The sequence below is a fragment of the Pseudopodoces humilis genome, chromosome 19, assembly GCF_049639895.1.
Source record: "Pseudopodoces humilis isolate 2021_Gansu_Grassland_sample_001 chromosome 19, ASM4963989v1, whole genome shotgun sequence".
Lineage (NCBI taxonomy): Eukaryota > Metazoa > Chordata > Aves > Passeriformes > Paridae > Pseudopodoces > Pseudopodoces humilis.
Window position 1 is genome coordinate 13,831,142 of NC_142218.1, and position 23,348 is coordinate 13,854,489.

General features: G+C 46.8%; 1 protein-coding gene across 8 annotated transcripts in view; it reads left to right on the top strand.

Moving 5' to 3' along the window:
• NFATC2 (nuclear factor of activated T cells 2) overlaps positions 1-23,059 on the top strand; it is an 82,006-nt gene extending 58,947 nt beyond the window's left edge. For 6 of the 8 annotated variants that reach the window (XM_014254191.2, XM_014254190.2, XM_014254188.2 and 3 more), the window contains exon 10: positions 17,051-23,059. In XM_014254191.2, coding sequence (XP_014109666.1) covers positions 17,051-17,106 — 56 coding nt within the window. In that variant the 3' untranslated portion in view covers positions 17,107-23,059. Of the gene's footprint in view, positions 1-13,194; positions 13,283-17,050 lie in introns of all 8 variants that reach the window. The other 2 variants (XM_014254189.2, XM_088064477.1) reach the window with 2 other exon arrangements.
• Positions 23,060-23,348: the final 289 nt, after the last annotated feature.

The window sequence follows — 23,348 nt, forward strand, 5'->3', positions numbered from 1 at the left end:
CTCACATCTGGATGCAGTGAGTGCTTAGAGGCATTTTTAAAGCAAATGTACAAGACAATCCCTCGCTGGCTGTGAGAGGTACTCGATGACCCAATAGGTCACTGCAGCTTCTGTGATGTGAAAAGCAAGCAGCACATGGGTAGCTGTGCCAGTGGGAGAGCCAGGGATGGGGGAGGAACAAATACTTGGAGAACATAAAACTCCCTTCAGCACCTTAGCTCCTAGTTGGGATGTTCAGGCAGGTGCTGCCTTTCACACTCACTCTGTAATAAAACTTTTTCTGTGTTTACCAAGAAACCTAAAATGTATAAACAATGCAGTTGTGTGTGAATCATCACTCCGAGTCCCCATGGTTCAATTTTGCAAGCACAGGAATGTGGGCATGGATCCAGCTGGGAATTTCACAGATAACTCCTCGCTCTGACAGGGGTCTGCACAAAAACCTGCAATCCAAGTATTCCCAATTTTGCAAGTATTCATGTCTTCCAATTTGTGTGCACATCTCCAAGAGATGCTGCAGTCTGTTTGGGATTAAAACACTGATCTCTACAGATTTGCATGACTAATGGTATGCAAATGACTCAAAACTTGGTCTTGGGGTGGATCTAACCAGTGTTAGGTATAAAAGAGTTAAATCTTCAGCTGCTGTTAACTGGAGTCAAACCACTGAGGATCAAAAGGTTTCACCATGAGCAGCTCTTCCTTACCCAGTGACAAACAAGGCTGACATGGTCCATCTTCTTACAGGTTCTCCTAATCCACACAGTTCCATTTTAATCAAGCCATGTCCTTTCGTGGATTTTTAATTTGGAAACTTTGCAGTCCAAAATACAAACTGAACTCTGCCTTCAGCTGAATAAACACTACTTCTTTACAATGAGATGGCAATTAAAACTAGATATAATGAGGAAAGGATTATTGACTTCTGCCTGTGCGTGTTGGAGTGCTAGGCTTCCAGCTGAGGGGGAATTTTCCCCGTGGATAATTGTCAGGGGTGGAAGTAAAGGTCAGAAGGGGCTGTCCCTTGGTCCCAGCTGTGGTGTTGGGAAGGGCTGGTTGAGCCCCAAGCACTCTGCACAAACTGGGCTCATGTCCCTGCAAAGTGCCAGCAGCGTGCTCCTTTCTCTGTGGTGGCTTGCTCTGACTCTGCAAGGAGTAACCTGGGCCAGGCCAAAAGCAGCAGGAAATTAGAAAAGTGTGAGTTTGCTACCATTCCCTCTGATCAGTTCTGCCAGGGGAGTCCAGTCAAAGATTCCCAAATTGTGGTGTGGTGTGGTTTGGTTTCTTAATGATGAATGACTTCATCAGTCGTGAATGAATCGAGTCAAATGTAGGACAAATAGTGAGACACATGGATGACTCCTGTGACATTTGCAATGTCTCAATGGGTGCTGGTTTATTTAGGTGGTTTCTAAATTTCCTTGGAAAGAGTGAGAATGACTAAAAGAAGGGGCAGCCACTTCATAAGTATGGGGGTCAGTGGTGAAAGTGTTGTGACAGTTAAACCTCCCTGGGCTCAGCATCTGTCATTATGAGCTGCACAGCATCACTTCTCTGGTAAGGTCTGGCTTCCAGGAGACTCCAGAGCCACAGGGCCAGAGGTCTGGGAGCTGGATCAGACATTGCTTTCCCTTTGTGGTCAGATTCCTCCCAGTGCAGGGTCTTCAGCCACTTGTGGGCTTCCAGCTCTGCCCAGGAGGCAGCGAGGCTGTTCTGCAGTGTCCTTGTCACCAGCCCAGGAGCCTGGGCTTAGGGCTTGGGGAAGTGCCCCAGATCAAGTCACTGCAGATGAAGTCATTGTAATGTGGTACAAATTGATGTTTGCAAAGGCTGGAAATAGTCTGGACACACCAGGCATCGGGCAGATCCAGGCTTAAATCAGGACTGAAGCAAATATGAGGGGAGCTTTCAGCAGCTGCATTTTTAAATTGTGATTTGGGTTGTGTATCTTTCTTCCTTAAAATTGCATTACATTTTCTCTTACCTGATTTCTTCTGCACCCTTGTTCATTTGCTTTGAGTGGGGTGCTCTCTCCTTCCTTGGAAAGGAGTCCAAGATTGCAGCACCTGAGACTCCAGCAGGTAGACCCTAATTTTCAGCAAGGTAGGCTGGGTTACATGAGGGATCTCTTGAGGTCACTCTGCAGCTTCATACCCTCAAATAACTTAGTGATGTTGTAAGATATATTTCCTTTTTTAAAAAATGTCATTGATTTTTATACAAATTTTTCTTCAGGACAACTTTTATAGACTACTGTTAAAACACAGAACTAGTGCTATGTCTGTTTTAGAAATTAGTATCTTTGTTTTGTACTTGGTTACGCTTCATAGCTCTTCAAAACCAGTGCAAATTTTAGATCAAGATTATGACTTCAGAGAATTTCAGGCTGTTCAGATAACAGTCTTGGTTTAGATGCAGCACTGAATGCTCCTGCAGTCTGTCATGCAGAAACACATCTCTGCTTTCGGGACCTGCTGCTGAGCACCAGTGTCTGTGCTGGAAGGAGCCTCTCCCACGGGGGACGTTCCCTGGCAGATAATCCAGCCTTGATGCCATGAGGCTGCAGTAATTCCTTCATTTCAGCAGGCTGTGAGCAGAGCGAGCTGTTCACTTGCTCCTGAGCACAGCACTGCTGGCTGGGGCTGCCTGCATGCAGTGCCCCAGGACCCGTGGGGACCTGATGTTCTCTGAGCCTGAGGGAAATGCAGGCTGTCAGTGGCTGATAGTTCCCAAGGGAAAGGTTCTTGGGAAATCTCTCACTCAAGGACAATATTTGTAAATTATCTTGCTTTCTCAAAACAGTTCAGTATAACTGTAGATAGCTTGGTTTTCTCTTGTGCCACCAATGGGACAAGAGGTGATGTTCCCTTACCCAATCCTGTTAACCCTGTAGTGTAGGACCCTATAAAAGCTGAAAAGTTCAGAGAATAAAGGCCCCTTTTCCTAGCAGCTCATTCTGGTGTGTGCTGTGAACCCACACTTGTACATCGTGTGACAGACCTGAGCCCGGGGACGAGGGGTGAGCAGAGCCTGCAGAGCCCCTCAGGGCAGAGCTCCTGGCAGAGCTCCTCATGGCAGATCTCATGGCAGAGCCCCTCAGGGCAGAGCTCCTCAGGGCAGAGCTCCTCAGGACAGATCTCCTCATGACAGAGCCCCTCAGGGCAGATCTCATGGCAGAGCCCCTCATGGCAGAGCCCCTCAGGGCAGATCTCATGGCAGAGCCCCTCATGGCAGAGCCCCTCAGGGCAGATCTCATGGCAGAGCTCCTCAGGGCAGAGCTCCTCAGGACAGATCTCCTCATGGCAGATCTCCTCATGGCAGAGCTCCTCAGGGCAGATCTCCTCATGACAGAGCCCCTCAGGACAGATCTCATGGCAGAGCTCCTCAGGACAGATCTCATGGCAGAGCTCCTCAGGACAGATCTCATGGCAGATCTCCTCAGGGCAGAGCCCCTCATGGCAGAGCCCCTCAGGGACCCCTCTGCTCACCACACCAGGGCACCCAGCTGCTCGCTTACCCAGGGAGTCCCTGCCCGTGGCACGGAGCAGCGAGTGAGGAAATGCATTTCTTGTCTTTGGAAAGGAGCGGCCATCGCGCCTGGACGGATCGAATTTGTTATGATAGCAAAACAAGTTCTATGGAAACCATTGTGAGCCCTGAGCGAGGCTGCCCAGGAGAGTTGGGGAAAGCCGCTTTTGTTTGTTGTGCTTGGCATCACTCTGCTCTGGATGAAGATGCTTTAATTTTGTGGGGAGACCCAAGAGAGCATTCCTCTTTTTCCATACCAGAAAGCCTTCCAAGCTGGCATAAGTGTCCTCTCTTTCCAGCTGCTCCTTTCCAAACACACTGTGCCTCCTAAAGATAGTCTTTACAGTGGCTGGGGCTGGTGGAAAACATGAAGCCTGCATGGATTAGCACAGGAATTCATTTGGGCTGACGAATTGGGTTTCCCTCTATAAACAGCAGTGGTGTTTTCATCTTCTGGACAGCACAGCCAGCTTCACGTCCTCCTGCTCCTCACCCAGCCCTCTGCCTGTGTCCAGCCCAGCTGAGAGCACAGCAAGGCTTCTTGTGGGGGATGGAAAACAGCACGTGTTCAACGAGGTGTTTGCAGCTATCTCCCCTCTCAGACAGGCTTTTTCCAACCTTCAGAAGAATTGGTGGGGTTATTTTGTTGTTTTTTGGTGGGTTTTTTTTCCCTCCAGTTTATTTTTCTTTCCAGGTAAAAGGGAAATTAAAGTAGTCCCTTCTTCTGGCTTAGTGACCTTGCAAGCAGCCCACACTGTGTATTTTCTTTTCTACTTGTTTAATTTTAGGTACAATGCTCTTAGCATCTGCAGGAGTTGGGGATTCTCTAGAGAGGATTTTGCCTCCCGTTCTCCCCCCAGGGCCATCCCACCCCTGCCAGGGAAGCACCCCCAGCACAGCACTGCTCCAAACACACTTTCCTGTCAGACTTTCTCTTATAGCTTACTTAGTGCATATAATGATACGGGGTTATTAATCACCCCACATTGTTCCTGTGTTTGCTCAGGAGGGGAAAGATGTGAAAGCAAATTTTGTGATCAGGCTGCATTTAGTGGTGGTTGGTATTTACCTGACTGTTCAGTGATTTTATCCATGTCCCTGAGAAACTGAGCATGGAATTGGAGTTGTTGTGGGTAAAAGTGGGGGATTTGGTATTCAGCTGTCAAATGGCAGATTTGTTCAGTAAAGCTCTGTCCCTTAACCTTCCCTAATCACCATGTTTTCACATCTGTAACCCACACTCCATTAAAGATTTGTTCTTTGGAAATAAGTCTCAGCAAGCCCCCACCTCCTCATAACGCTGCAGTCCTCCCTGCCCTTTCACTCTGATCCAGCCTAGTCTCTTTCTAAATCACAGATAGCATTGATTTTTCCCATCACAAGACGGGATTTTAAAAAACCAACTGCACAAAAGCAGAAAACCAGAAAGTGGGTAGCAATGCCGTAATGGTTTGCAATTTTATTGATGAGTACACAGATTTGTGCAGTCTCCACACTCCCCTGATGTGATTGCAGGGGAGTTCAGCCCCATTCCCATCAGAGTGAGGAGGGGGCTGCCCATGGGGAGCCCCAGGGTGCTCTCAGGACAGGCTTTCATGTCTGGGTCCTCCAAGCAAACCTGCTGGCTGCCAGGGGTTTGCAGCTGGAGCATCAGCCACACGAGGCAAACAAAACCCTGCAGATTTCCAGAAGGCTAACAGCTGGATGCAGATGACATTCTTGAATTAAGAAAAGCCCAAAGCAGTTCTCTCTGGCCCCTTGCCATGCTGGGCAGTGGCAGGGCCAGGCTGGGCACCACTGGGGGAAAAAGAAAACAGCTGAGGGTGTTTCTGGGCACCTAGAGATGAGAAGGGGGGAGTGCCCACTGGGGACACTCACCCAGCCACGGGAATTGCCTCTCCTTGTGGCCAGAAGGCTCAGCCCTGTCTCTCCTGAGGGTCATCCTGCCCTCAGCCGGGGTCAGCAGTGACCAAACCCTCTGGAGACTCTGCTGGCTGTCTCCACTCACCTGGTGATTTTCCAGCCCAAAGATAAACTGAGTGATTATTTTCAGTGTCGATTAGACACGCTGAGGGGACCCCAAGGAAAGCCCGGTGGTGTGACCCGTGTGTGACCCAGCACGCTCCCAGCCCACCAGCAGGATGTTGGCTGCTGACTCGGCCATGAGACATAACCCAGCTCTGCTTGAGGGGGCTCTCCCAAGGCCTCTGGTTGCTGTCAGTTCAAAACAGGGGAAGTTTTCAGCTCTGTGGTGCTCCTTCTGCCCTCTCACAGCATCCAGTGTAGCATGAACTTGTTCTGAAGTTACCAAGGCTGAACCACCCACTTCAACTTGAGCAAATTTTAGCTTCTTGGCCGAAGAGCAGAAACACGTAACCTCTGGGATAGTCTGGTTTTTCCCATCACTTCCATGTTTAGGTCTCTTGATGTGTCATTTCTGTAGTACCTGGGATATTCCCTCCCCTTCAGGGCTGATGTGGTGCCCCTGGGCTCGGCGATGCCATGGCCAGCAGGGAGCCCCAGTGCCAGGCAGTCCTGCAGTGCCAGGGGACACCCAGAGCTGGGACAGGCTCTGCACGTGGCTGCAGCCCTGGCCAAGTGTCTGAGCTCTCGAGGTGTTGGGGAGCCCAGGACAGGATGGACACATCCCACTGCAGTGTTTGGTTTCTCTCCTCGCAGAGCCTGTGGCAGGGTGCAGCAGTGGTGGCAGTCAGCCCTCAGAGCTGTCCCAGCGGCTGTGGCAGTGCTGTCACTCCGTGGGGTGATGGTGCTGAGGTCCCATCACAGCGCTGCACGGCCACACCAGGAACCTTCCTCAGGTGCTGCTGCAAGAGCGTGTGTGGGGTCAGCCAAGGCAGGCCTCAGCAGGACAGAACCTTCCCCTCTCTGCTGGGCAGCCCAAAGAATGTTCCCTTAGGGCATCCCAAAGAGCATTCCCTTAGGGCATCCCAATAACCCTTCCCTTTGGGCACCCCAATAACTGTTCCTTTAGGGCATCCCAATAACCATTCCCTTTGGGCATCCCAAAGAGCCTTAGGGCGTCGCAGTAACCGTTCCCTCAGGGCATCCCAAAGCCACTCCCCAGTCCTGCTGCAGGACATCCCTGTGGTGCTCCCGAGGGGTGACACCAGCTTGTCCCTGGGTGTATTTGCTGTTTGCAGCGTGCCTGGCTGGCTGACCCCAGTGCTGAGCGAGCTCAAGGTCCCTTTAGGGTCGCAGGCTCGCGGTGGCTCCGCGTGTGTGAGCCGGGCTTTTCGCTCCTGTTGGCACTCAGGAGCTCCTTCCAGCACTGCTCACAAGGGCTCCTGGGCACTGCCCTTCAGCCTTGCTGCTGCTGTGTGTTCCAGCTGTGGTGGCTGCTTCCCCACTGCAGCACAAACAGTGTTCCCATTGAATCCGCCTTCCCGGCCGCAGGCACGGCCTGCCAACTGCTGCTGAAAATGTGCGCTGTGCTCCGATGAGATCATGTCAAACGTAAGCAAGTTTTATCTTTATTTTAGGCAAGAGGGTGTTTTATCGTGCTGTGGTTCCAAAGCCGCCGTTGTTAGGTTGGAATTCTCCCAGGAAGTGTAGCAGTGCCTGGTTAAATGCAAAGTAATAGCTTCAATATGAGCCGCAGACACAGGGCTCTGAGCTGGCTGTGCAGACTTGTGTTTAAAGGAGAGCGTGGTTACACAGCTGGTGAGAACTTGGGAGAGATCAGGAAGGGCCTGCCAGGTATCCCAGCTCTTGCAGTGTGCCCCTGGAACAGGATTACCTCCTGCCTGGGCTGCGTGGGGATGCACACAGCTCCCAGACCTCACAGCTGGAAAACTGGGGATGGCTCATCCTTAAATCCCAGCAAGGATCCCCTGGGGCAGTCTCTTTGGGTGGTGGTTCCTACGTCTTGATCTGGAATTGGGATATCTGAAATAATTGAGGGAGATCTGGAAATAATTGAGGGCTAATTTCTGAGCAAATGTAGGTTATTGCTGTTGTGGTGAGGCTGGGAGTTGCCCAGCCTCAATAGTATGGGCTGCACTTCAGCTAAAGGTGAACCTCCACTGGACATGGAGGAGCTCTTTCTGGTAACTGATTGAATTATTTTCTCTCTTGTCTTTTTTTCTGTCATCTTCCCTTCCTATTGAAAACAAAAGTCTTCTCGTTCATGCCATTGATTCAGATTGAAAGTTTGCAGTCTTTGGATGATGCAGATAACATTTTTCTTGTTCCCTCAAGCTGTTTACTGTCAGATGTTCCTGGCCTTCTTGAGGAGCTACAGTGTCTGCCCCCTGTGGTCTTTTGCACTCCTTTTTCCAGTTATCCATGTCTTCTATAATTATTTCTGTCTCATGGTCTCTGATTTATACATATACCCCATAGTATTAAATAGTATTTTTATTAGTACATTATTTTATGGTAGAAACCCCAGCACTCTGTTGTGGCAGATGCTGCTTTGAGTCCAAAGTTAAAAAAAGCAGTTCCTCCCTCAAAGGAGTTCCAGTCAAAGAGCAGCATAAGAGCAAACATCTGGGTGTGGGCAGACACACAGTATCTTGTATGTGGCACCTCCTTGACATTATTAGATGTGAACTGTAGCACTCTGTCAGTAAGCAGTTAAATATTTAATGGTCTGGATGCTTTCCAGCAGACTTGAGCAGTAAGTGCAACCCCCAAGCTCTGGGCTGCTGCTGCCAGGACCTGCAGAGCTGCTGCCCACCTCTGCCCTTGGAGGCACTTCCCCTGGGGGGGAAGAATCTTCCCCCAAGTACTCGTTTGTGGAAGGATGTGGAGGCATAATAGAAAAATAATCTGTGTGTTAAAGTGATTTTGTGTGTTCCCTGCTCGGTGTGGTGCCTGTTGCCCACAGTCCTCCTGAAAACCGAGCAGATAGGAACAAATGCCTTGTGCAGGCTGGCTGGGCTGGGGCTCTTTGTGGGGCAGAGGAGTTGCAGGCAGAGATTTGCATCTTTGGGCCAGAGAGGAGCTGGGTTTGCTTGGCAGAATTGTTCACAGGCCACTTGTGCATCTTCCCCATCACCTTAGGAAGGGATTTTCTGATGTTTTCCCCTGAGAAGCCAGCTCAGAATTCAGTTCAGACATGTCAGGAGGGAAAGGTGGTTTGTGGAGGGGCTGGGGCTCTGCAGGAGTGCACAGGCCCTTCAGAGGGGATGCTGCAGAGTGAAGACACAGCACAAGATGAGATGCCAGAGAATTAGAGCCAGTGAATAGTTTTATGGATTAATAGACAAGCACTAGAGCTCAAGGGAGGGAAACAGATTCCATTATTGACTGTTCATCCCCTGAAAAACTGCCTAAAGGGAAGGCGAATATGGTTTGTTTTCCCTTAATTAAATATTTGTTAAATGGTTTGTTCCCCCTCAATTAAATATTTGTTCTGGTTTTTCCTTTGTGACAGAAATGAAAAAGCAGCAGCATTGCCTATCTTGTACTTTCAGCTAATCCTGAACGTGCTGTAACTGTTCTTCTGTCCTCCCCCCAATTATTTCCTGTAAAAAATAACTTCCTCGCATCCATTCTCTTTTCTCTCTCTGTTTTTGAATCACGTTGCTGAATGACTCATCCTGCCCCAGTAAATAGGTTAACTCTAGGAGAATGATGAAACTGCACGGTGACATGTGGATAAAGAGTTGTTGCTCATGTGCTTTCCCTGCATTTGCTGTTTTAGAGGTGTTGTGGTATCCAATACCAATTTCATCAGTTCTTAAACCATGAGGTGCTGCTGGAGGGAAAAGTCATCACCAGCTTCCTTTGGTTGTGCTGGTTTTGATCTAAAAGAAATATGTCTTAATGCAGTTCTGGATCAAATCCATAGTGTCCAAACCACGTACAATAAACCAGACACGAGCACACTTCACCCTTGTGCTTTGCAGCAGCAGCAAGAGTCAAATCAAGAGTTAGCAGTGACAAAATGAGGACTCCTGCCTTGTGTTTCTTTAGCTTCAGTCCATCAGCCCAATATTTCTGTATAGGTTTAGCCAAGTAATGTGGTTTATACAATGAACTCCCCATCCCCTTCTGGTATAAGTTTTTGTGTATTTATTTATTATGTGCTCTTTCTACTTGGAATATTTTACTTGGTCTCGTTGCATGTAAACTAAAGCTAAATACAAACTTCATCTTTTCTCAGTAACTCACTAACTATCAACCAGAGAGAGCCAACTCCATGACTCAAACACGTGTCCCTTCCCTTGCAATTGCAGCCAAAACTCTCTGGCATCAGAGTGCTGCAGAATGAAAGTCATATCTAAATATATGTGAGCAGAAAGAAAGTCAGTTAAAAAAAGACTTTGTTATGGAAAGCTACTACAAACCAACTCCACGGTGGCCTGGAGTTCCTCATCACACCCAGGCTGATCTAGTTTTCCACTTTCAAGGTACTCTTCCCAGAGCAGCTGCTGACACTCGTGGAGGAGCTGCACACAGCCAGCTCAGCTCCCTGCAGCCCCTTTCTGCCCCCTCAGTGGTGTCTAAACAGACCTGAGGGGTTTGTCTGATAAAGCACAGGGGATTTATCACCATCCTAGCAAACAAGAGTGCAGGAGCTGTTGTTTCACGCTCCTGTAGCAGTGCCAGCACTGATACCCAGAGCCAGTCCTTGCTCAGGTCACCTGGGAAGGACGTGGGCAGTGCCTGGCCCCAGGTGCCACCCTGAGCACCGTCCTTGGCTCTGCTTTCAGTGTCTGCAGTGCTCTGCACTGGGCAGGAAGAGGGTGCAGAGGTTGAGTTCCAATGAGATTGACATAAAGAGAAACAGCCCAGTTTGCTGGGGTGCCTCTCCCAGCTCTGCTCCAAGTGTCTGACACAACCCCTCTAAACTCAGCTCAGGGAGCCTGAGGAGCTCCAGGGGCTGCCCACAGGCATTTGCTGAAGCCTGGGGCAGGAGGAAAAGGGCATGAAATTGTTCCTGAAGGTGCCCTTTCTTCCTCCAGTCCCTGTGTAGGCAAAGTTTGCACCTGTCTTAGAATGGAGTGATGAAAAAAGGGATGGATAAGTACTGAAATCCATCGAGCAAACAGAAAATCACACTCTGGAGCAAAAGTTGCTCTTTGTCTTGCTGTTGCAGGCAGCAGCCCGGGATAGGAGCCCAGCTCAGGTGTGTGTGCATGTGTGTGTCCTGCAAACATCACACAGAGCCTGTTTCCTGGGTCATGGAAAACCTGAACTCACCGACTGCCAGCAAATCCCAACAGGGATCAGATGGATTAAATAACTGAGGGCACCCAAATGGCTCCCATCAGCTTAGGACTCTTCCCTTCAGCTGCCTTTAGGGCAGCCTTTGGCAGCTGCTTGTGCAGGAGAACGTGGCTGGAATTCTCCTGCTGCCCGGCTGAGCTCAGCACCTCGTGGTGCTCTGAGGTCTGAAGGATCTGAAGTCCTGCCTGAGGACTCTAGAACACCCCTGTGGGGAATGTTTGCTCTCCTGCATCCACACACGGAGCAGAGTGGATCTGCTGGAGGGTGTAGCTCATTCTGTGGAGGTCATCATCCTCTCAGGCTGCTCTCTCTTAGCTAAGCAGGGATTATTTGAGTTCCATGAGTGTGACCTGACAGACTTTGTGCGTTTTTCAGCCCAAAGCAGATCTGACACAGGTCTGGTCCTTCAGGGATGCTTTGGCCAGGGCCATGTGGCAGGATGAGAGTCCAAGCCCTGGAGTCCCCCCATTCCCCTCTAGGTCACGCTTTTTCCTGCCAGCTTTGAGGCTGTTGGTCTGTAGTGGCTGTTGATCTTTTCTGGAAGTACAGTGGCAATAATGAAAGTGCTTAGAGAATCCTTAGCGTTTCTGAGGTGGTGGCACAGACAGATTTGTCTTTTGAGTACTTCCTTCCTGCTAGTTTTGATCTACAGTGCGTTTAGGGCATTGAATTTTTTTATAGCAGAAATGCTATCTTTATGTTTTGCTCTTTTCTTGCAGGCACACCCAGCTTCCTGTTAAACATTTTGGGTAGGACAGTACCAAAGATACCAATTGTTTGATTTTTGCACCTCACTCTGGCACTGCACTGCAATATAAGGGAAGGACATTTAAATGTCATGGGTGCAATCCAGATCCTGTAAATCCACAGCAGTTCAGATATTGATTTCAGTTGGGACAGGCTTTAGCCAAAAATATGCATTTTATTTAGATTCTGTTTTCCATCAGATATCTGTATCATGTTGCTAAATCCATGGAAAGGTGCCAATGGGTTTGGAGTCTCTTGATACTCTTACAGCAAAAATGCATCCTGGGACTTGAGCTGCCACTTAGTTTGAGGTCAGCAGCCTCTTCCAAGAGTTTGCTTAATTAATGGAGATGACCTGATTGCTGCTGGGCAGGAGGGCACTGAGGAGGTTCACAGCTCACACAGGCTCTGTGGGTTACAAGCAGGACAAGGCAGGAAAGTTGCAGGATGCATCTCCTGGCATTATTTCAGTGAGGAGGAAACCCTGGTTTTGATGTGTAAATAAACCTTTACATCTGAGAATGTCTCAGTGATTATATGGCCCCATTTTCCAGGAGAAAAAAAAAGCCTTTAATTGCTGTTGATTTCTAAACCAACCCCACACACTTCCAGTATTTTCCCCAGCACAGTTTGTTTGGCTTGGGCTCCTTGTGCCTGATGCACCCAAACTGGTGTTTTCCACACCCAAACTGGTGTTTTCCACACCCAAACTGGTGTTTTCCACACCCAAACTGGTGTTTCCCAGTCCAGGAGTTGCTGTGTTCTGGTGTGCAAAAGCTGCTCTTTCAGGATGCAGAATATAAAATAGGCTGTGTACTGAGTGGGAGGTTCCAGGCTATGATACGTGGCTGCACAATCCTTGGGAGCCAAGTAAAATACTTCTTTTCTATATATAGTCACCTGAAATCCAGCAGCAAAGACACTTCTGAATCTTGCACTCAAAACTTAGTTTTTAAGAAGCACTTTTTGCTCCTTAATATTGAAATTATCTTTTTTTATTATTATTATTATTATTTCCACATGGTTTTGCAGGAGTGCCAAATGCTTTCATGTTGAATTCAGAAGAAATCTAAAAATATTAGGAAATTTAAGGAGAAAAAAAAAGGCAGAAATTTTTAAATACTGCCTTTTCCTGAGGAAAATAATTCACCTTATTTGCGTTTGAAGCAAAGACTGTAACTTTGATAATTTCTTTGCCCAGATCTTTCCTGTTCTGTACAATTAAGGTAAAGTCTGATTTTCACAGCCACTGTGGTTGGATCTCTCAATTCAAAGGGACTGACTTTGGATCTGCCATAAATGTGTTGGGTCTCACTTGGGCACGGGGCTGACCACAGTGAAAAAGTGAATTTTGCAAAAGGCAGTGAGGAGTCTGAGCTGACTCACAAGTCACAGGGACCCCCTGTGCCTCTGGAGTCTCACATCAAATTATCAGCTTTTACTCTTTTGTCACCAGTCTAGGAGTGTACATCTTTGAATATTCATTTTTAGGTAATACCAGTTGTGAAAAGAGGGGGAAAAAAGTAAAATCTAATGGTGGATCTGAGCAAACAGAAAGGTCAGTGGTTAAGATCTGCCTTATGTGTTGTATATGCTGAAATGTCCTTTTATTAAATGATCCCACAAAATGAAAGAGTAGCTGAAAGCTGTAACATTTGGCCATGCAACATAGGTCAAAGGTTACCTTTTTTTCTCAAAAATGGTTTTGCAAATCTTTTTCAGAGCTGATAGATACACACCTTAGCTGGATACAAAACATTATATGAAAAAGAATGACTGTGATCTTTGATCCAAGCAATCAAAAAGAAAGGTAATTGGTATTTTTCTGCCTTTTCTCCAGCTGTGTGTTTCTCTTAACCTTTATTTATTTATTTTTTCAATTAAAAAGCCATGCCCCTTTTTATTTGGCGTAGAGGGTTTAAAACATTTAATTTTATTTTATTTATTTAATTTTTTTTCATTCTTTTTCTTCCCCACCTGTGTAGCACAGAGCTGTCCTGAGGGCAGGGAAGGAGAGGTGGGGCTGTGCATGCTGGGCTGAAGCATCCCAAGGATCCCATCCTTCCCAGCAGGGCAGGACCTGGCTGGGTCTGAGGGCACTCTGCAAACCCAGCCTGAGCTTTTCCCCACCAGTTCCTACCCAGGGGTTTGCTTTGCATGTCAGAATTCCTCCTGGGCAGGGCAGGATGTGGAATATTGCAGGGAGGAGCTGCTGGGGCTGAGCTTTGCCTGCTCTGAGGAGCCCCTTGCTGCTGGAGGATCCCCAGAGGGCACTGCCAGAGGTGGGAACATCCCTGGCATCCCTGTTATCCTTGGGATCCGTGGGACTGTCCCATTGGGCACTGCCACAGCATCCCTGTTATCCTTGGGATCTGTGGGATTGTCCCAGGGTCACTGCCACAGCATCCCTGTTATCCAGGGGATCCGTGGGGTGGCAGAGGGGTGTGAGTGTGGCAGCTCCAGGGTGGCACTGCCCCTCTGAGGGGCTCCTTTGTCCCTGGAGCGCTGGGACACACAGGAGGCCCCGGGAGCACACCCCACGCTCCAGCTGAGGGGGTGAGCCCTGGCTGGTGCCCACCACAGGGACCCCCACAATTCCAGCAGCCCCACTGCAGGCTGTGACAGAGGACACGCTGAAGGGTGCCCAGCCAGGCATTTCCCCGGCCTGGATGGCTGATGGCAGCTGTAATTTCAATATCTTCTTTATGATTTCATCTCTCATTATCTTTGCGTGTGTGCTTGTGGCCTCAATCAGTTCTCTCTCATTAAAGGGATCAATAGTGGTGTGCTCCAGAGCAACCAGTGCCAGGCACCTTAAATGTTTTATTTATTAATCACATAATCTCCATTTCCTCCCAGCTAGAAGTGAACAAATGAGAGCTGATACTTGAGATACGTTTTAACCACGCTGCCAAAAAGAGATAGCTGGAGTTGAGAGCAGCAGGCTCGGCACAGCTCTGGGCTTCCTCTGAGGTTTAGACACGGCTCAGTTTGCTGATTTAGTTCAGCTTCTGTTGAAAGCCAGGTCTCTTGGATTCCACCTGGGCTGGGCACACGGGCTGCCAGGTCTGGAGCAGATCCCCAGAGATGTGTGAGGCTGGGGCTGGGGGTGATTCCAGGCCTGGAGAGCGAGCCGTGCCTCGGGTCCCATTCCCGGAATTCACATTCTGACTGGATTTAGGCTGCGGGTTCCCGTGCTGGGACAGGCTCTGACGCACGTTAGTGATGCCCAGCTTAACCCACACCTCACGCTCCCCTCACCACCTGGATTTGGGTGAAATTCAGGGTGGCTGTGGGACATTCAGGCCAGCTGATGGCAGGGAGCTGTTGTCATTCAGGTTCTTAGAAAACACCCGATTTTGCCGGTGGCAGAGCTGGCAGGGAGCAGTGCTGGGTGTGCCTGTCCGTGGGGTTCATGCTTCAGACTGTTCCCCTGCAGCTTTTGAGCCCTGTTCAGGCTGCAGCCCCCATAACCTCAGCCCACAGAAGCCAGTGCTGACCTCAGGGGAGGGAAAGTGAAGTTTGCAGGCTGAGTCAGCTCTTCACCACAGCATCCAACCTGCCCAGAGCCGCCCCAACAACCAAATCCGGACCCCTCAGAGCCTCTGCAGTGAGCTCCATTTAATTATCTGCTCACATTAATAGTTAACCCTTCCCAGATGCAGATGACTGTTGGCTCCGAGATTTCCATGGGTGTATTAGATAAAAGGAATAGATAAAACTCCTGGTACTTTTGGTAGCCCAAACAAACCTGTTGATAAATAAATGTCCTGCAGCCTCAGCGCACTTGTTTCTGGAGAGGAAATGACCCTCTCTGAGAGTGGGTGCCCACTTCTTTTACCTCACTGCTATTTTTAGCCGGGGCTGTGAAAACTTTCCATTGAGACCTGCTCCTGTCATTTCCTGGGCAGAGCAGGCAGGAAGCTGTGAGTGAGCACAGGAGGTTCTGCTTAGAGTGGACCAACCTCCCCTCCCTCTGGCTGCTGCCTCTCACTGCAGAGCAGCCCTCACCCAACACCCAGATGTTCTTCCTTCGCCACAGCTCACCCCAAAGCCGTGCCAGGTAGGATGCTGGGCAGCAGGAGAGAGCAGGAGTTTCGCTTGTCTTACCCAAATCATCCCCAGGAAGCACCAGTTCTGCTTCAAATCAGGCATTTCCCAGCTGGAATTAGAGAGAGCTGTTACTGGTGGGATTTTTGATGGAGTTCCTGGAGTACCCCCACATCCAGGAGCAACATGGAGCTCTGAAAAAATACAGATTTTACTTTCTCAGAGACAAATTCCAGCATGCTGAGAGGAAGGAGGTTTCAAACCATGAATTGCAACTATTAAAAACTAATTCATGTGTTCCCCTTCCCAGAGACTTGCCAGGTTTTTTAGATAGGGGGAAGTAGTGAAATACTGTGTTAATTAATACTATGTTAATTAATGTTTGTAATAAGCATTTATTAGAAATGGGATAGAACATAGAGGAGTCTGAGAGCTGCAAGCCTGAGGATTAATCAGTCTTGGGTGAGGTCTAGCTTTGGTTTGAGTTAGTCCCTATTTCAGCCCTTAAATGTCAACAGGGAGAAGTCATTTAGATCTGGGTCTGAAACCTGGAAAATTTATTTTTCTGGTTTTGAGGCAAATTTGTCAGAGTAACTGACAATGATGAATACAGCACCAATGAGCTGCAGGTGAAATGGAGCCCCAGAAAAGGCAGTTCTGGAGTTCTGCATCAAAATGTTCATGGTTTAGGTCTCCTGTAATGAAAGTGCAGAGATTTCTGCATTAAATTGTAGGGAGCATCTAAATTCTAGAGAGAGAATTGTTGTTCCAGGAGATGCCAAAGGGTGCTTTAGGCAGGTGAGTGTGAAAAGTTGCCAGGAGAGATTGGCTGTTGTAAGTGAAGTGATATTGTTCTGACTTTTAAACAGACAGCAAAGTTCTTCAGTGTCTTCTCTTGAGCTTTATTAACAAGCCTGTCCCAGCCTCTCCCGGTACCCTGGTGCTGTATGCAAGTTGTTTGTGCTACAGTCTGCAAATAAATTATAATAAAGATGTAAAGCAGGTAGAGTCTAGAGTGGGATTAAAAAATACCAACCATAAACCAGCCAAATGCAAGCTTTTTCACCTGAATTGCAGTCTCTGTGTTTTCATCACTATATTTCCTCCAAACCTGGCCTTTTTCAAATATTTTTCTTTCAGCCTAGTGCAATGTTCAGATGCTTAGATACCTAGAGATGTTTCTTTCTGTTTCTCCCTGGGGAAAGGGCAGTGTCTGTGACAGAGGGAGTGTGTGTGTGAGGGATGTGGCAGGTCCTGGGCACGTGCTGCAGCCTCTCTCTGTTTTATGGCACCTGAACCACACTGAATGCAGTGGAACAAAATTACAGTGAAACACACACTCTCCTTCCCCCTGGCCTTCCAAAAATGTGGGACCTGGGCAGACAGGACCATTTAGGTTTTAATAAAATTAAATTATGAATGCAGAGGGGATGTTTTCAGCTCGACTGCCCAAGAATTGCTTTTACTTTTTACTTGTCGTGATGTTGGAAGTGCTTTAATGTTTCCTCCTCTTTCTTTCATTTCCCAGTTAACGAAATTATCAGGAAGGAATTTTCTGGACTCCCTGCCAGAAGTCAGACATAGAAGAAGAGATTTGTGAGACAACTTTTACCGAATCCTTCCATAAGTGACCTCTTAGATCCTTCCAGTGCCCCTGCAACCTCTGGCTTCCTTTGCAGTTCATCTCCAGGCAGAGACTCAGCGCAAGGAACAATGAATTGGCACCAAGTGACAGCCTTGGCTGAGCAACTCGCCACCTCTGTCTGTAAACACCACGAAGGACACCCTTCCTTTCATCCAGAGATCACATTGTTCTCCTGGAACAGAGCATCTGTCTGAGGAAACACTCCAGCCTGCTGCAAACCCTCTGTCTGTGCGTCCATCCATCGGGACCATCACCCGTCCCCCGAGCAGGGCTCAGAGCCCAGGGTGGACACGGGGGTGGGAAAAGGGGAACACAGAGTGATATATTCCATGGAGGAGTACCACCACCCTGCAGGTCACTAGCAGTGACTGGCCCTCCAGGTATCCAAACCCTCCTGAGAAATGAATTGTTGTAGGGAACTGAGGCAGCCCAAGCTCAGCCTGCATCCAGTCTGGGATCAAAAGCCAGTTTGCTCTGAGCACTGTGATTGGTATTTCAAACAGGAGATGTCAGCTGAATCCAAGAGTTTTCTTTGTTTTTCCCATCAGGCTGGATAGGAATTTGAAGGAGAGGGATTCTCACAACCAACCAGTGAAAAGAGCAAATCAGCAGTTGCAATGCCTGTCCCAAAGTAAAATAAACCCAGGTAAAACAGAGATTAATATATAGGAGTCACAGTAAATCCAAAGATTTTATGATTGATCCTTATTAGTATTTAGGCAGTGTATGAACACATCTTCGATATTCTCTAACAAATTGTTGCTGTTTCTTTTCATGTAGAACCTGCTCTTGGCTCATAACTTGTCTCATTTAGAAGCTGGAACATTTACTCACCCAAGCTGCAGGGGAAAATAAGTGCATCTTACAGAAGCCATACATTCCAGAGAAAATATACACTTATTTATATTCACCTGGCCTCTTTAGCTTTGCAAAGCTACCAGCAATTCCTGGAAAGGTTAAATTTCCATGGGAGGTAATATTTTGTTAGGTTTTGCTTCGTGTGTTCGAATATCCTGTCCTGACTCCTGCTTAGCACATTCCAGGTAACCACTGCCACCTGCAGCTACAAGTTAGAATATTTAGGGGAGTCAGGGCCTCCTCAGTGGGATAAAAAGGCTTCCTGAGTGGGTAATCAGTGTACAGAACAAGATAACCATAATGTTTTAGGAATTATATAGTAGTCTTTCCTGGTTCTATAAATAAGGAATGCTGATATTTCCAGGAATGCAGAGCCTGAGCTCTGCTGTAGAAAGCAAAGTGAAACTAATCCAGTTTTCAGTTGTGTCACAGTACATTTTGTAGAATACCAGCATGTCCACTGCTCACAGCAGGAATTAGAGGATGGGAACACAGCAGAGCAAAATTGGTTCCCTGATGTCTCAAGATTTTGCACAGTCCCTGCAGAGCACGTGCTTGGTCCAACAAAAGTCTCTTCAGGACTATCAGGAAGAATGTCTTTTCTGCCACTAAAAACTGGTGCTTAAACTCTGCAAGGTCTTGGGGTTTAGAGTGGGAGACAGAAGCATTAGGTTCTTCAGAACGCCTGACCTGGGGCTCAGCTCAAATTTGGCTCTTGAACAGAAATCTGAATTGCACAAGAGCAACTCTGAACTCCAGATTCAGCCCAGCTCAGATCCAGAAGCAGAGCAGAGCCCTGCACGTCCCAGCCTGGCATTAATGGCACACCCTGGCTTCTGCTTCTGCTTTGTGAGCTTCAAATCTTCCACCCCAAAATGAGTTCCCTGTACCCCAACCCCCAGAACTCCCGGGGTGCCCCGGTGCCCTCCCCAGTGCCCTGCAGAGTCCAAGCCTCAGCCCGGACCTGAAGAGCTGAAAATGGCTTTTTTTAATTGCTGAGTTTCACAGAAACCAAACGGAGGCCCAGTCTTGCAGAAGAGGGGAATTCCTGTGAGGCAGCACTCAGTAGGGCTCAGACTGGCTCACATGCCTCAGAAAGCTATTTGGGATTGTTAGAAGCCGTCAGTGAGCCAGAATCTGACACATATTAAGGGTTTTTTAGTGCAGTCGGATGAATTGGACAATTTTGACATATTCTAAAGGCCAAAAGTTGCCTGTCAGAAGTTCTCTGCTATAGCTGAGTAAAAGAACAGACCAAATGCATCTCCGAGTTTCACACTTGGATGTTTCCAATGTTTTCCATGATCCAACCTGTAAAGTATAGGAGAAATTTAAAAAACAACCCAAAACCCCATCCACAGAGAAAAAAAAAAATCCTCAGATTACTGGCAGAACCTTCTCTCTTGCTGAATGTTAAATAGAAGCTCAGAGAAGCCCCAGGAAGGGCTTTTCAGATCTGTGATGTGCTGCTGCTGCTGCTCTGGTGATTGCAGCAACTGCTCATCCATTTAGGAGAATTATTGTCTGAATATTTATTTATAGATAATATCAGTTTAGAAAAGAAGGGGGAAGTAAAATCTAGTGCTGGATCTGAGCTAAGAAAAAGGTCATTGTTTAAGTTCTGCCTTCTAGATTCTGAAATGTCCTTTTAATAAATTAACCCCCAGAAGGAAGGAAAAATAAAACCTTGGCTTTGGAGCGAAGGCTGCACAGGAGGGAGCCAGGCAGGCAAAGCCCTGCAGTGCTGCACCCAGGAGAGCTCTGCAACCAAAATACACGAGATTTCCACTGTGCTTATGTGTTCTCCAGGCACTTTGCTATAGAAGGGGTTGGATTTATTTTGGGGAATTGTTTTTTTTTTTTTTGGTTGGTTTTTTTTGTTGTTGTTTGGTTGGGGTTTTTTTTAAGAGTTTTTTTATTTTTTGGGGGCTGATTTTTTTTGTTTGGGGTTCTTTTTAGGGGGAAGGGGTTTTTTATGTGCTACAGGTGCTCCAGCCATGCTTGCATTGACTGTAATCCTCCCTCACCTCTCATGCATAGGTATTAATCTGTGTACAAATACAGTGTACAATGTAATTTATAAATACACCCACACAGAGAGCGACTGTTTCCAAGGGCTGGTAGTGACAGGATAAGTTGGGAATGGCTTCAAACTGACAGAGAGTAGCTTTCAATCAGAAATTAGGATAAAGATCCTCCCTGGGAGGGTGGGGAGGCGCTGGGCTGGAATTCCCAGACCCCTGGCAGTGCCCAAGGCCAGGCTGGCCAGGGCTGGGAGCCCCTGGGGCAGTGGGAGCTGTCCCTGCCAGGGCTGGGGTGGCACTGGGTGCTGGCTGAGGTCCCTGCCAGCCCAGCTCTCTGTGGGTGTGTGATTTTATCCCTGCTTAGAAATGAACAATTACAGAGCTGGGTCCCTCCTGTGCCGGCTCCCAGCGCTTGAGCAGCTCCGTGTGGAGGCTTCACCCTGTGTATTCTGTATTTTAGGGGTTCAGCCACAGCTACCCGAGCTCAGGCTGTGCTGCCCCATCTGCTTTTCCATGCAACAGCAATTAAATAATTCAGCTTCAGCCAACTTTGTATTTATTTCCGGAGAAAAGGAGCATCCTCAGACATAGCGCTGTGCATTGTTGTCTCTAAAAAGGAAACTGGTATGTTAAAATTATATAGCTAGGCTGAAGGATTTCAATATATACAGTACTAAATTATTTCCTGTTCTTGCTGAGCAGTGTTTCTCCAGTATTAGTATTTCTGTTACTTAATACAACTTTCTCTCCGTAGAAGCACGAGCTTAACCTTGGAAGAGTTAATAGCATTTTGTGAGCAATTTGTTCTCACTTTATCTGGAAGATAGCCATATTTGCACATGAGGAAATTCTGTCTTTCCTCAGTTATCTGAATGTTTCACCACAGTGCCTTCCTGCCATTGTACCAAAGGCCTACAAATATCTTGTCTGCAGGGTGAACGACTCTAATGCATTTTCCATCAAAGCTGCACCATGTGAAGTTCATGGGGCACCTTGGAACTCAAAAGTTCATCTCTTTTTATTTGTCTTGTGTGTGTGTGTGTGTGTGTGTGTGTGTGTGCGTGAATTTTTTTTCAACTTCCATTTTTCCATCCGAGCTTTGGCTGCAAATACAGGATGAGCTTCTATAAACTTCTGCATCAAATATACGTAGAATAAAAATCATCATTCATGATATGTAAACAGTCTGAGAGTGGAATGGGAGTGGACAGATATCAGGAAGATTTTTTTTTTTGTCAGTTACGAGTGTTGGAAGGCGAGTTTGCCAGGAGAGGAGTTGCTTGTGAAGATACTTGCAATGAAATACAAAGTCCTGGTTTGGTTTTTCTCCATGAGAATGAGCAAAATGTAAGATCTGAGCAACAGCAGTGGAGTGAAAGTGTCTCGTGTATGTTGTTTTTATTGGGAGAAAGAATGTAGAAGAGTCATGGGTTTTGCACTTGCTTTATTTGTATCCATGTAAATATGTATCCCTCCATTCCCCCGTAGGAATACAGCGTTTCCTGAATGTAGAGGAGTCCCAAAACCAGCACTATGTTATTCTCTATTGTATAAAAAGCTGCTGCTTCATAACATATCTAAACCAGTTCTCAAAGTAGCTAGCATGTTTTTAAAGTGTATTTTCTAGTCCATATCCTTACAACAAAAGTGACTGTGCTTTTGGTCTGACCAAATATGCAACAACTTTTGGATTAAGGTTTGTATTTATAAAGGATCAGTTTTCATTTTCTGAATGCCTTACTTTTCTATGCAATTGTTGTTGAATTGTTGTTGTCCTAAAAAAAGATGTATTTGATAAATTTCCCAAAGACTTCAAAGACAGCTTTAAATGCTTAAGGAATATGTTTCTAAATATTTCAATCTGACTTTTCCCCCTGCATTTCTTTCCAAATTGCTACTTAATAGGGAACAATGATCTGCCAGATGGGACTCAAGAAAACGACTGTCTTCATTTCAAATCTTAAACTGATTCAGATCCTCATGATTTTTGCACCACTTAAAATCATCTGACATTCCAGTTTAGCTGCAATTCTGAGTGTTTGTTATTTATGTTCCATATTCCTGTGAAATAGGAAGAGATGCCACTGCTGGGTCTCAGTGGGGTGAATTGTAAAATTCTCCAGAAATCAACTCTTTTCCTCATCATTTACATTGCAGTGGTTTCTTAACTCTGCCATCACACTTGGAAGGTTGTAACTCTTTATTCATATAAATAATCCACCTTTTACAATGTTTGGCACCAGATTGGCACCTGTATCTTTAATACCTGCTGCCTTACAAGGCAGGGCTCACAGCTGATACCAACCTGACTTCCAGCCAGTGTCCAACCAACTCTGCTCTGTTTAGGGTTTGTTTAGCCATTCTCATTCTTTCAGGGGTACAAAAATATAAATTAGAACCTGCACATTGCAGTAAACTTTGCCTAAAGGTGCTGATGCTGAGTAAGATGATCTCGAATGCAGAGTTACCTGGGGGGGGTTGAGTTTCCTTCTATAACTCCTAAAATAGCAACATTGGGTAGAAAGCTCCAGAAGGACTGAGTCTCAGAAATGAATGAAGTCTGTAAAAGCCAGGACTCGCAGATGTGCTGTTGGATCCAGCAGTTACTGCAGGATGGCCCCTGCTCTGAGCAGGGACTGCCCTGGCGTGCTGGTGGCACCTGGGCACAGAGAATCCGACCAGTGCTGGCCTGCCTGGCACTCACATTTTTGTCTGAGTGTGTAATTGTGAAATGATTCCCCCCAAAGCCCAGCCCTCCCTGCCCTGGATGTTCCAGTAAAGCCATATTCTAACAGACACACGAGTGAGCCCTTGTCACTCACATCATCCTAACAGATGTCTTTTGAATCAAATTGTTTGTTCAAAAACCAAACTTCTCATCATTGAAAAGGGGTTTTTATATCATTCACATTCCTACAACAACGTTGTTAACCTCCAATGTAATGATTTTTTGCTATCTGTAAAGTATTTTTATATATTGCCTGTACTATGGTAGATTAGCAATAAATGAAAGGGCATCATCTGCTGCAAGAGTGTTTGGTCTGTTCTTAAATACCTTTAGGTAAATACTTTTAAAATAAATACTAAATATATAAATAAATATTATATATATTATAAATAAATATATATATAAAAATATATAAATAGTTACTAAATAATTTAGTGCCTTTAAATACCTTTAGTGCCTTTGATAAATGAATATCAGGGGGCTGAGTCACCCTTGTTGTCCTTGTCACCCTCAGGATGACAGTCAGATGCTCAGGAATGGGTTGTGTGAAAGGACTGCAGAGTGTGTTCAT